At 38.4% G+C, this 11410-nt stretch overlaps 1 protein-coding gene across 1 annotated transcript; it reads left to right on the top strand.

Annotated features, from left to right (window-relative positions):
- The first annotated feature begins 210 nt into the window (after positions 1–210).
- On the top strand, positions 211–10806 carry ABRA (actin binding Rho activating protein). The gene is made up of 2 exons (XM_026495350.4): positions 211–933; positions 8904–10806. The coding sequence occupies exons 1-2, from the start codon at positions 269–271 to the stop codon at positions 9379–9381; spliced, it is 1143 nt and encodes a 380-aa protein (XP_026351135.1). The 5' UTR covers positions 211–268; the 3' UTR covers positions 9382–10806.
- The last annotated feature ends 604 nt before the right edge of the window (positions 10807–11410 follow it).

Below are 11410 nucleotides of genomic sequence, written 5' to 3'. Positions count from 1 at the left end.
AGAAGAAAGGGAACGCATATCACTGTCCTTTACCAGCAGAGATGTCCCTCTGCTGTGATGAAACTGGAGACGTCAGGGTTTAAAAAAAGCACACCATCAGGGGAAGGCACCACTTCTTGGCAAGAAATGTTTAACATAGTTTCCACCATCACCAAACTCTTCCCCACCCCACCCCCACACCCTGCTTCTATTTAAATCTCAGGCAGTCCCCGGGTCCAAACTCATTTCAGCCAGTGCCCAGGCTACCAGCAGAGAAGAGAAGGGTGGCATGGCTCCGGAAGAAAAGGAAAGAGAGGAGGGCCCAGCCAAGCGTGCCCTCCGGAAGGTATGCACAGCCACCCTGGTGATCAACTTGGCCCGAGGTTGGCAGCAGTGGGCAAATGAGAACAGCACCAGGCAGGCCCAAGAGCCCGCAGGCTGGCAGCCAGGAGGGACTCAGGATGCACCCCAAGCTCCTAAGCCAGTGATCTACCCCACTCTCCACCAAAAAGCTCAGAGCACCCCAAAGTCTCTGTCCCAGAAGTCAGAGGGACGTGGAGATGAACAAAGCTCAGAGGAAGCCACCGAAGTGTCTCATATCAAAAGGAAAGAGGTGACCAAAACAATTGTCAGCAAAGCTTATGAGAGAGGAGGGGATGTGAGCCACCTGAGCCACCGATACGAGGATGGTGACATGCCTGGAACCGGGCAGCCAGAAAATGACATTGACAGAATCCTCCACAGCCATGGCTCCCCGACGCGGAGGAGAAAATGTGCCAACCTGGTATCTGAGCTGACCAAAGGTTGGAAAGAGATAGAACAGGATGAGCCCAAGTGGAGAAGCGATAGCATTGACACAGAGGACAGCGGCTACGGAGGGGAGACTGAGGAGAGGCCCGAGCAGGATGGAGAGCAGGTGGTCGCCACCAGAATCAAACGCCCCTTGCCTTCCCAGTAAGTGAATGCTCCCCTTCAGCTGCTTATATTGCCTTTGAACCCCAACCAGCCATGGGGACCGAGAGGGCAGGGAAGTGCTCCCAAAGTTAGAATGAGAATCTTAAAAAGCGGGCAGGCGGAGAGGTCCTGTGGGAAAGGCTCGACCCCTGGGCTAAAGGGACAGCACCAAGCTAGGGACCTCTGGGTCCAGGGCCTGTACTCTTCTGTTTCTTCTTTATGTTTTGAACTGAATACTCAAGTTTCAGCCTCAACAAAGACGAAACCACCAGAGAAGGATGTCTGCCTTGGGTAGATTTTAAAAATAAAGTCTAGGATGAGTAGCAAACTGGCTTATTTCTCTGCAGAAAACATGCTTGCTAATAGACTAGGACTGGGCAAACATTTCCCTTGTCTGAATGCAGTCGATAGTATCCTCAGGGGACACATCTACCCACATAGTGTCTGTGGGACACAGGTCTCTATGACCCTGTGAACAGGTGGGAGGCTGCCATCTAACTTCAGGGTAGGCTCTGAAGTTAGACCCAAGTTCAAATTCCAGCTCTGCCCCAACAATAGTTGATAATATTGTACTATACACTTGAAAGTGGCTAAGAGAGTAGATCTTAAATGTTCTCATCTCTCTCTCTCTCTCTCTCTCTCTCACACACACACACACACACAAAACTGGTTATTTTTCTAAGCCCGATTCCTCCTTTGTAAAATGATAGCAAGAGTAACCTTTTGGGATAAATTCTGTTGTATTGGGAGAAGAGATTAAGGCTGTCAAGCACTTAGCACAGTACTTGTTCCATTTGCTACATATATAAAAGCCATTATTATTCACATAGATTCTATTATTTGGCAATTTTTCAAACTTTCAGAAAAGGTTTGTTCTGTTGGTAAACAAAGACAGAAATGCTATTAAAGCTAGGTCATTAAAATACCACAATCCTAAGACATTTAGATGTCAAATACACATACCTAAACACACACACACACACACACACACACACACACACACACACACGCTGAGTCAACCTGATTCATTTATTCAGACAAAAAAATACATATTTTCTTGTAAGACAGTAACTCCACCTCCACATAACAGATAATCTCACTCCACAACATATAATGTCAAAATATGTGAAAAGCCTCTGATATGACGAATGCTTACAAACGGTCTCCCTTTGGAGACATTAGGTGTGTAGATGTGGTTTTAAGCTTTATTAAACAATCAGAAAGTAAAGAACAAAACTGATTACCTAATTTGACAAAAAGCTTTCTTACAGTTTGTGACTTTAAAGGTGTTTTGAAAGAATTAGAACTATGACATCACAGGATTTCAAAGCAAATGAAATGGCGAATCTAGATAATTGTAACGACACTTGCGTATTTAATGCGTTCCGGGAACGGCTAACACGCTCTGTCCCTTTTAACTCTCACGATCCTATGAAGCAGGTATTATTATCCCATTTTAGGGAGGAGAGCACTAAAGCTCAGAAGGGAAGTTCACCCAGCAAGTTAGTGACAAAGCTGAGATGTGCCTGTCTCCTAATGCAATGTTTTAAAACCAGACATGGAGCTATCTTTCATGCAGTACCTGAAGGATGTGTGGAGAGATCTGGATTTTTGCTCAACTTACATTAATACAGAAATTCATAATCAGAAATAATTATCCTACCAGGAACTATGGAACCATAGCCTAATTCGGGCCTTATGGATTTGGGATGTGCATGTATGTGTGTGTGTGTGTGTGGGTGGGTGGGTGGGTGCATGCTGCCTGCATGACTGCTTACTAAAAATGGAATAATAGAACCCAACAGAATAAAGATTGAGGATGGCAAATGAAGATCTTCTGTCAGCATGCTTCAGACTGGCTAGAGCTAGGAAGGGGACAACTAGAGACAATCTCCAATGCATATACTGTTCTTGGGCACTTGTCTATGTTTATTCATATGTTTATTCATTTAATCCTCACAATATTCTCATGGGCAGGTATAAGTATTCTCCACATTTGATAGATGGGGGCATAAGACAAAGACATACTAGAAAATTTGGATAAGATTGTACAGCCTATGGCATTTGAACCCAGGCATTCTAGCTCTTGATCCCACTCTCTTCACCACACTCTAAACTGGAAGTGGGGACTCACATACAGGACCCTACTCAGGTTCCTAAAATCAGACATGTACGTGGACACCTTCTCAGTGTGATGGAGAGGTACATAAGCTTTGAATGGGAGACAATTAGGTTTGAATCACAGTTACTTTGGCAAATCCTGTCTCTTTGTCCTCATCTAAAAAAACAGATGTAACCCATAGAGTTATTTTGATATTAATTAATTAATTAGTTGTATGCATTATAATGCAGGAAGCCATTCCTGGTGATTCCAACTGTACAGGACGCTAGGAGATTGGTCCTCAGGGTTGGGGTGGAGGAGTGGGATTAAATCTCTTCCCTTCTTTGGTTCCTTTCTCTCAGTCTTGGAGTACATAGGGTACCAGACTGTCATATGCAGAAACAGCATCGCTTACTGTCAGCAGTAATCCTAGCTGAGCTCAAGAAGCTTCAGCAGAAGCCTGATAGGACTCTCAAGTACTCCTTGAGAAATGAGGGTGACATTCCTGAGTAAGTGAAAGGAGATTTTGCTCATTTATTTTTCATTCTAAGCACCATTCTTTACCCATACCCACCAAAAGGGAGAAAATTATGTATCACAGATGTTTAAGTAGAAAGAAAGAGAGGTTTTTTTGGTGGTTAAGACGTTCCATGGATAACAAAAACAAACAAGTCAGGTTTGGTAAAAAGTAGAGATACTCTTTACTAATAGTTTTGCTAACTGGGTTTTACTATGAAAATGGTTTCGGTTTTATGATTTAAAAATATGGAGTGTTTTGATTGCATGGTTACATGACTTGTTTGGTCCAGCTCCGCTAGACAAAAGAAACTGCATCCCTCTCCCATAGAGTAATGGTGCAATATTAAAGTGCCAATCATCCATTCATCCTCTCCAAGTTATATTCAGCAAAAATAATAATAGTTGAGAAAAAGAATGCCATTTTATAGTTAAGGGAATTGACACACAGAGACATTAAGAAATGTATCCAAGTCATAGAGTTACTAGTGACCAAGTTGGGAAGGCTGAGGACAGAGCTTATGTTCTTAACCACTATGCTAGACTGATTCTCTCAGTAGAGAAAGGGCTCAAGAAAACTAAAACGGAAGTCAAAGTGTCAGCTTAATTAATGGAATCCTAATAAAACCCTAAGTGTAAGGTCTGGGTACAACTATATTGAAGGTCTTTGCTAGAAATAGAGGCCAAAGTACAGCTTTCTGCTATTTGACCCCAATTCCAGAGCATGGACTCTGAGGACAGTTACCAATCTTCAAGAAGAATCACAGGCCTGGCTCTCAAACCTGATTAATAACAGACAGTGTGACCCTGTGAATGGCATGCTTCCATTAATCGAGCTGGCTAGACTTCCTGTGGAGATGAGCAAGGAAACCGATGCACAAGGGGCAGATTCTCCTCAACACTTCCCTGGGAAGTTGGAAAGGGTGGCAGAAATTATTTGCTTTACTGACAGAGAAATGTTCGTGGGCGAAGAGGAGAAATGTTCCCTCTATGGGAGAGTCTATGGGGTGGGGCCATGAAAGCAGGTCTCTGCGTTCTTCACGCAGATCCAAGCCTTAGAGCAGACAAGCTCACCTCCGGCCCCGTGACTTTCTGAAGCATCATTTGGTGGTGCAGGTGAAGGCCACCTGCCAGAGTGTTTCCAGTGCCAGTGAACTTGGTTAAGTTTGAAATATACCTTTCAGAATTTTTATTTCCTGTGGGGTTTATTCATACTTAATAATTTACCCACATAATTATTACTCCAAAATGATACAACTATGATACAGTTGGTTCCTGTGTTCTCATTAGATTGCTGAAAAGCCCATTCACATGAGAAAGCAATACTCAAACTGATGCCATTTTTAAAGCTAACATAACTAAACTTCAGAATTTCAGTGAATGCATGTACACTTTCCAGTTAGAATGCTTATAATGTCTAGTAGAATTAGTTACTTTGCATGTAATTGGACAGGGGAAATATTTGTTGATGACTATAAGAAAATTTGTTTACTAATAACGAAGACACTAAGAAGGCAAGTTTAGATGAAATATTGCTATCTTAAAGTATGGTGTGATGTCAGTCTTTGAATATTGCTTTGCTTTCTACAAATTTATACTAGACTGTCTTTCTAATGCTCAATCTGAACTATTATTCACATTTTTACTTGAAGATTAAAAAAACAGGATAAACTGGTATATTGTTTCTTATGTTCATTGACCAAGAAGATATTCAAGGTATAAGATTTTCTAATTCTGATTTAAACATGAACTTTCAGGCTTTTTAGAAATTGGAAATACAAAGACAATACAGAATATTTATAAGATAGAGACGATTAAATACTAATTAAGGTAGTTCCTCCTGCTACTTCATTTTTCATAACCAATGTTCTAAGTCTTGCTTATTAGATCAATTCCTTTGCTTTCCTTCTCTCCTATTATTGGGAATTACAACTTGACAATATAACAAATGGACATTAAGATTTAGGAGGAGCTTTTTTAGAAGATAAATGCTTCACTTCCTCAGAGATTTACCAATTCACCAACCTCAACCCTATCCCTAATGACATAGAGTTTCAAAATTCAGGGATTCCAAGTTTCTAATGCAAATTAGAGGGAAAAAAAATCCTACATCAAGTAATCAGAGACCCATATAACACACAGTTTAAACAAGTTGCCTTAGGAGGCAAATTCGAATATTTTCCTTTTCTTTTTTTTTTTTTGCTTCCTTTAAATCGTAAAATCAATATGATACCAACAGGAAAGATAATTTTTTAAAAAATGAAAAAAATCAACTGCCATCTGGATACTAACAATTATCTCCAATTATGCACATGCCACTGATTTCTTCCTCTTGATGTGGGCGCATTTTATATAGTTAGAATTTTACCATATACTCAAATTTGTATTACTCTGATTATTTTCATCAATGCTTTTTAATGTGTATTTATTTTTTTATTATTGAATATTCAATAAGTACCTAAAACAGTGTCTGACACACAGTAGGTGTCGTAAATACTTTAATGAAAAGATGGAAAGTATGCCAAAGTTGCCAGAAGCTCCTTAAAGGGAAGATGTACAGTAGCTCCCCCTCGTCTGTGGGGCATATGTTCTAAGACCACCAGTGAATGCTTGAAACTGCAGAAATTACCAAACTCTCTATCTACTATGTCTTTTCCTATACATATACATCTATGAAAAAGCTTAATTTATAAATTAGGTACAGTAAGAAATTAATCACAATAATAATAGAACAATTATAACACTGTACTATAATAAAAGTTATATGAGTATAGTCTCTCTTTCAAAATATCTTATTGTTCTATACTCTTCCTATGATGGTGTGAGATGATAAAATGCCTATGTGATGAGGGGCGCCTGCGTGGCTCAGTCAGATAAGTGTCTGACTCCTGATTTCTACTTGGGTCATGACCTCAGGGTTGGGAGATCAAGCCCCGTGTCAGATTCCATACTAGGCATGGAGCCTGCTTAGGATTCTCTCTCTCCCTCTTCCTCTGCACCTCTCCGCTCGTGTGCTCTCTCTCTCTTAAAAGAAAGAAAAAGGAAAAGGAAAAGGGAAAGAAAAAGAAAAAGAAAAAGAAAAAGAAAAAGAAAAAAATGTGTCCATGATGAGATAAAGTGAGGTGAATGATGTAGGCACCGTGATGTAGCTTTGGGCTACTGTTGACCTGATGACTCATGAGAAGGGGGATCATTGGCTTCCAGACTGTGGTTGCCTGTGGGTAATTGAGACCGCGAATAAGGGGGACTCCTGTATTACATTTTATAATATAGGACAGAACTGCAGTCAGTATTTGGGAGACGCAAGTATGAGTTAACAAATTATGCCATTCTTTTCATTTTCTTCTGAGATATTTCAAGTCTCTTCTTTAGCAGGTTGTCCCTGCCTCAAATCAGGTATGAGCTTTGGGTTATGCTGGGATGGCCTTGAGCTCATTATTCAAGGGGACGCCTGTCATGTATTGCCATGGTTCTAAGGGGGAGAAGATGTTTGCTGTCATCTGAGAATGAGAGCAAGCAGCCCCTACTCTGGGAAGCTGAACAGGGACAGTCGATGGAGAGGCAGGCGATGGTGAGGACCAGCAGGGCTGAGAAAAATCCATTCCATTTCAGTGGGATATAATTCCTAGCAATTTTCCATATGTATGTGACTTTTAAAAATTGCAATAACTGCGTATACAGTTTTTAATGTGCTTTTTCCCAATTAACTTTGTCATATATTTTTTGTCCACGTGGCTACAAAGAATAGCAGTGTTATACGTATCAGCGTACCCTTAGTTTGAGCTCTGTCATAATAATGAAACTGAACGTTATCAAACGTAGTTTGAACACATAAAACATGGGAATTAGAGAAAGTTTGCCATCTAGTGGCTGTTTTTCCTCTTTTGAAAATGCTAATACAAGTATATGTGTCTCCCTGTCCATGTCTGTGAGATTCCTGTGTTTGGATAACCAGAGCTCAGGAAGTGAGATTGGATAGTAAGGAAGACCGATATCTGGCCTGTAACTGGGTTTTGAATAGAGAATTGCGAGAGTTTGGAAAGGGAGGGCTACTTGGCTAAGGCATACTGCTTACGTCAGCAACTTCAGTGAGGCTTTGCATCTCCAATCCCAGTGCCTCCAGATATGAGGCCACTTGGTGTTGGGGAGAAGGAAGGGTGGGTCGCTTGTGAGGATGAGAAATACAAATTTCTGACTTTCAGATAGTCCAAGAGTTCATGTTTTACTCATGAAGGCAAAGAGACCCAGGAAAAGAGTCTAGGAGACTGGAGATATAGAATAGACAAAGAAATCTTTTAAAAATAAATTTTACCCATTTTAAAATTAGGACTGTACCTTCATGACACCACTGGTCCATACTTTCAAAGCTGTTGGGGTTTTTCTTAAAAGAAGAAAATGCATTGCAAATTGCAAGGACACACACATACATCTGAAACACGACTCCTCTACTTATTGGACACTGTATCTGCATGAGTGACAGCCATCACTGCACAGTGGGAAGAGTATTGACTTTAGCCTCAGACAGTTGGTGTTTGAATACTACCTTTGCCATGGGTTTAGGGCCGTATGTCACAGTAGTTACACACAGGCCTGGTTCAAAACCCAGCACTATCACTTAACAGGTTTGTGACTTGAAGCAAGTTACTTACCACCCTGACCTCAGCTTCCTCATCTGGGAAGACAGAATAGTACCTATCTTATAGATTGGTTATAGGAATATTAATAAAAAGTATTTAGAAGAATGCCAGCACAAAGTATCCAATAAATGTTACTATTGCTAGCAACTGTCTTCTATCTACACAACTTGATATTCCAAAATTTGTGGCACATCATTGATACTAGTATAAATATGCTCTCATCAAAAATTTATATATGAACATATATACATAAGTGAATAATACAATGTATATATGTTAGTATAAGCCTTATTTTTGGGAAATAACTGGTTTCTGAAGTACTATACAAAGTGGTTTCCCTTAATACATTTATGTGATTCCAATTATAAAATGTCATCAACCTGCAACTTTAAGACATACATATTCACATTATATTTGTGTAAAGAAGATTTTTTCTTGAAATAGAGTTTCATATTTTTTTTATGGTGTACCAAAATGAGAACAATGGTAGTTGTCAACTATTCTCAACTAAAAATAAGAAAAAATGATGTGACTGTTACAATTTTTCTTCTTTCATTTCTAATTTATTGTACTGTGATTATATTTTGTTTATAATGAAAAAAAAATTAGACTTACGTTAAGATGCCTACGTGCAGGAAGTACAAAGAGAAAGCAACACTTGGATGTTAGGAAAAGGAATATCAGTATCTCAATTCTTCACCCTCTCTCCCTTTTAGGGCAAATAGATTCACAGAGAAACTCAGCTGCAAGGCCCAACGGAAATACAGCCAAGTGGACAACCTGAAAGGGAGATGGCAACAATGGGCTGATGAACACATCCAATCCCAGAAGCTCAATCCTTTCAGTGAAGAATTCGATTATCAGCTGGCCATGTCCAACCGCCTACACAAAGGAGATGAAGGCTATGGCCGTCCCAAGGAGGGAACCAAAACAGCAGAAAGGGCCAAGCGGGCTGAGGAGCACATCTACAGAGAGATCATGGACATGTGCTTCATCATCCGCACCATGGCCTGCCGCAGACGAGACGGCAAGATCCAGGTTACTTTTGGAGATCTCTTTGACAGATATGTTCGTATTTCAGATAAAGTAGTGGGCATTCTCATGCGTGCCAGGAAGCATGGGCTGGTTGACTTCGAAGGAGAGATGTTATGGCAAGGCCGAGATGACCATGTTGTGATTACTCTACTCCAGTGAACCTTCAACGAAAGCCAGACTTGACCCACTCTTGTCTTAAAGCCAAATGCTAATGTAGTAAACATTAAAATGCAAACTGCTCTGTAATAAGTTAGTAAATATTAAACAATTTTTACATAAATGACTTCCTGGCACTCTATTTCTGAGGAAGTTTGGAGATTTTGAGGAAGCACACACAGTATCAGAAAGCACATAGATACAATAATAGCATAAATATTTGAAATTCTACTTACCCATTAGACAAAAATATTTGGCTATTAATTGCAGAAATTATTATAGATCTTTAAATTAACAATTACTACATCTAAGAAAAATGCTAATTTTAGGTAAACATTAGCAGAACACATTAAGATGTATCATTTTAGGGGAAAGAATTCTGTAAAGTTTAGCAAAACTAAAAATTTTCTAAGAAGTTTGACTACATATGATTTCTATCAAAGTATCACTTAGAAAATAAAACATAAGTAAAAAGTATCCAAATAAGATGTTGAAATTGATGAAATTTCTCTGTGAGCTTGGAATTTAAAAGATTTCCAATAGGAGTTAATTGTCCTTTTTGTATGATTTGCAAAACCACATAAAAACAAACATCGCTGGTGTTCTTAAAGCTAAAGGAGAAGGCGGTATGTTTACCTTCACTGTGAAAGTAAAGCACAGATGAGAGATTCAGAATTACCTGTCTTTGTAGGACTTCTTGGAGAAGCTTACTTTTTCTCAAAACCTTAATGAGTCACACTGCTTACATTTATGTCAATATACAATGAAGTAGGAATACAGAAAATTCTACAATGAAGTGGAATACTCAGTGTAGAAGAATCTGATAGAATCATTGGTAAATTAGAAACAGATTCGAACCATTTTAATTTTCCTGATGCTCTAACAAATTTTATGAAATATCTGAAAGTCATAAAATGGCAGTATTAGTTTTGCCAAAGTGAAAAAAGCTGTTTAATATGATGACAGAGAAGTTTAGTGGGCATTAATCTGTTACTTTTTTTTCCTCAGATTTAATGTGTCTTATAAAATTCTTAAAACAAGCTGAATAAGATGTGAGGTTACAATTCTTACAGAATTCACTGAAAGTTAGTAAATATTATAGTACTTTCTTGTTAAATACAGAAATTAATGTCAAATTATAATACCTCAAGATAATAGACACTCATAATTGTTAGATGTTAGGTTTAATATAAAGTATGGATTAAACTACTATAGGAATTATCTTTGTTTTCATGTATGATTCTCTTTCAAACTGAAAGTTTCTATATCTTCTTAAAGAAGAATGTACATTTTTGTTTCCATAGATTTGTTAAATTACAAATGACAATATTGCTAAATAGAATTTCATATAAGATGTACACTTCTATCACAGTGAAACCTATGTCAACATTTAAAGTCATGCACAAGAATAAAAGATATTTTCTATAATTTCTGTTGTTTATATATTACTATTTTCATGTTATATTCCACAATACCACTTCCTTGTGTTTGAAATACAACAAAATTATAAAGTGCAAATTGGCTTACTTCTAGTATTGGAATATTTAGACCAAGGCTTCAAAAGAATTTCCTCATATTCAACTCTGAACAATAACTGTTTATGCAGCCACTGATACAGATAGTCCAGACTTCAATTTGTTGGAATTTGAGGATGGAGTTAGAAAGTCTTCTCAGAGAGCCTACATTAACACTCCTCTGAATAAGGTATGGCTGTGAAGTCAGAAAGCTAGTGTCCTTAGAGGAAAATGCCTGCTATGTGACAGAATTCTATCCTAAAAACTCCATAAGAAAATCTATAGGTGAAAAACAGAGCTTTTAGACAAAAAAAGGATAAGTAGAACTCAGGTGGCAAAAGTCCTCATAGATATTTTTTTAATTGTCAAAATAATGTATGAAAATTACACGTGAAATAAATATACACCATCAATAGCATTTTACCAATGGTAATTTTAAATCCCCAATAATAAGCAGTATAAAACTGGTTTCCAAATCTTCAGAATTTTCCTTTTCCAAATTTTCAATAAGAAGTTTA

The sequence above is a fragment of the Ursus arctos genome, unplaced genomic scaffold (assembly GCF_023065955.2).
Source record: "Ursus arctos isolate Adak ecotype North America unplaced genomic scaffold, UrsArc2.0 scaffold_6, whole genome shotgun sequence".
In the NCBI taxonomy this organism is placed as follows: Eukaryota; Metazoa; Chordata; class Mammalia; order Carnivora; family Ursidae; genus Ursus; species Ursus arctos.
Note: the sequence above shows the minus strand (reverse complement) of the source record. Positions and strands in the feature narration are given on the sequence as shown.

Excerpts from the sequence above, each read along its gene's own strand:
- ABRA (XM_026495350.4), top strand. The coding sequence starts at position 269 with ATGGCTCCGGAAGAAAAGGAAAGAGAGGAGGGCCCAGCCAAGCGTGCC. Across the intron at positions 934-8,903 it reads AAACGCCCCTTGCCTTCCCA|GGCAAATAGATTCACAGAGA; the intron begins GTAAGTGAATGC and ends TCTCCCTTTTAG.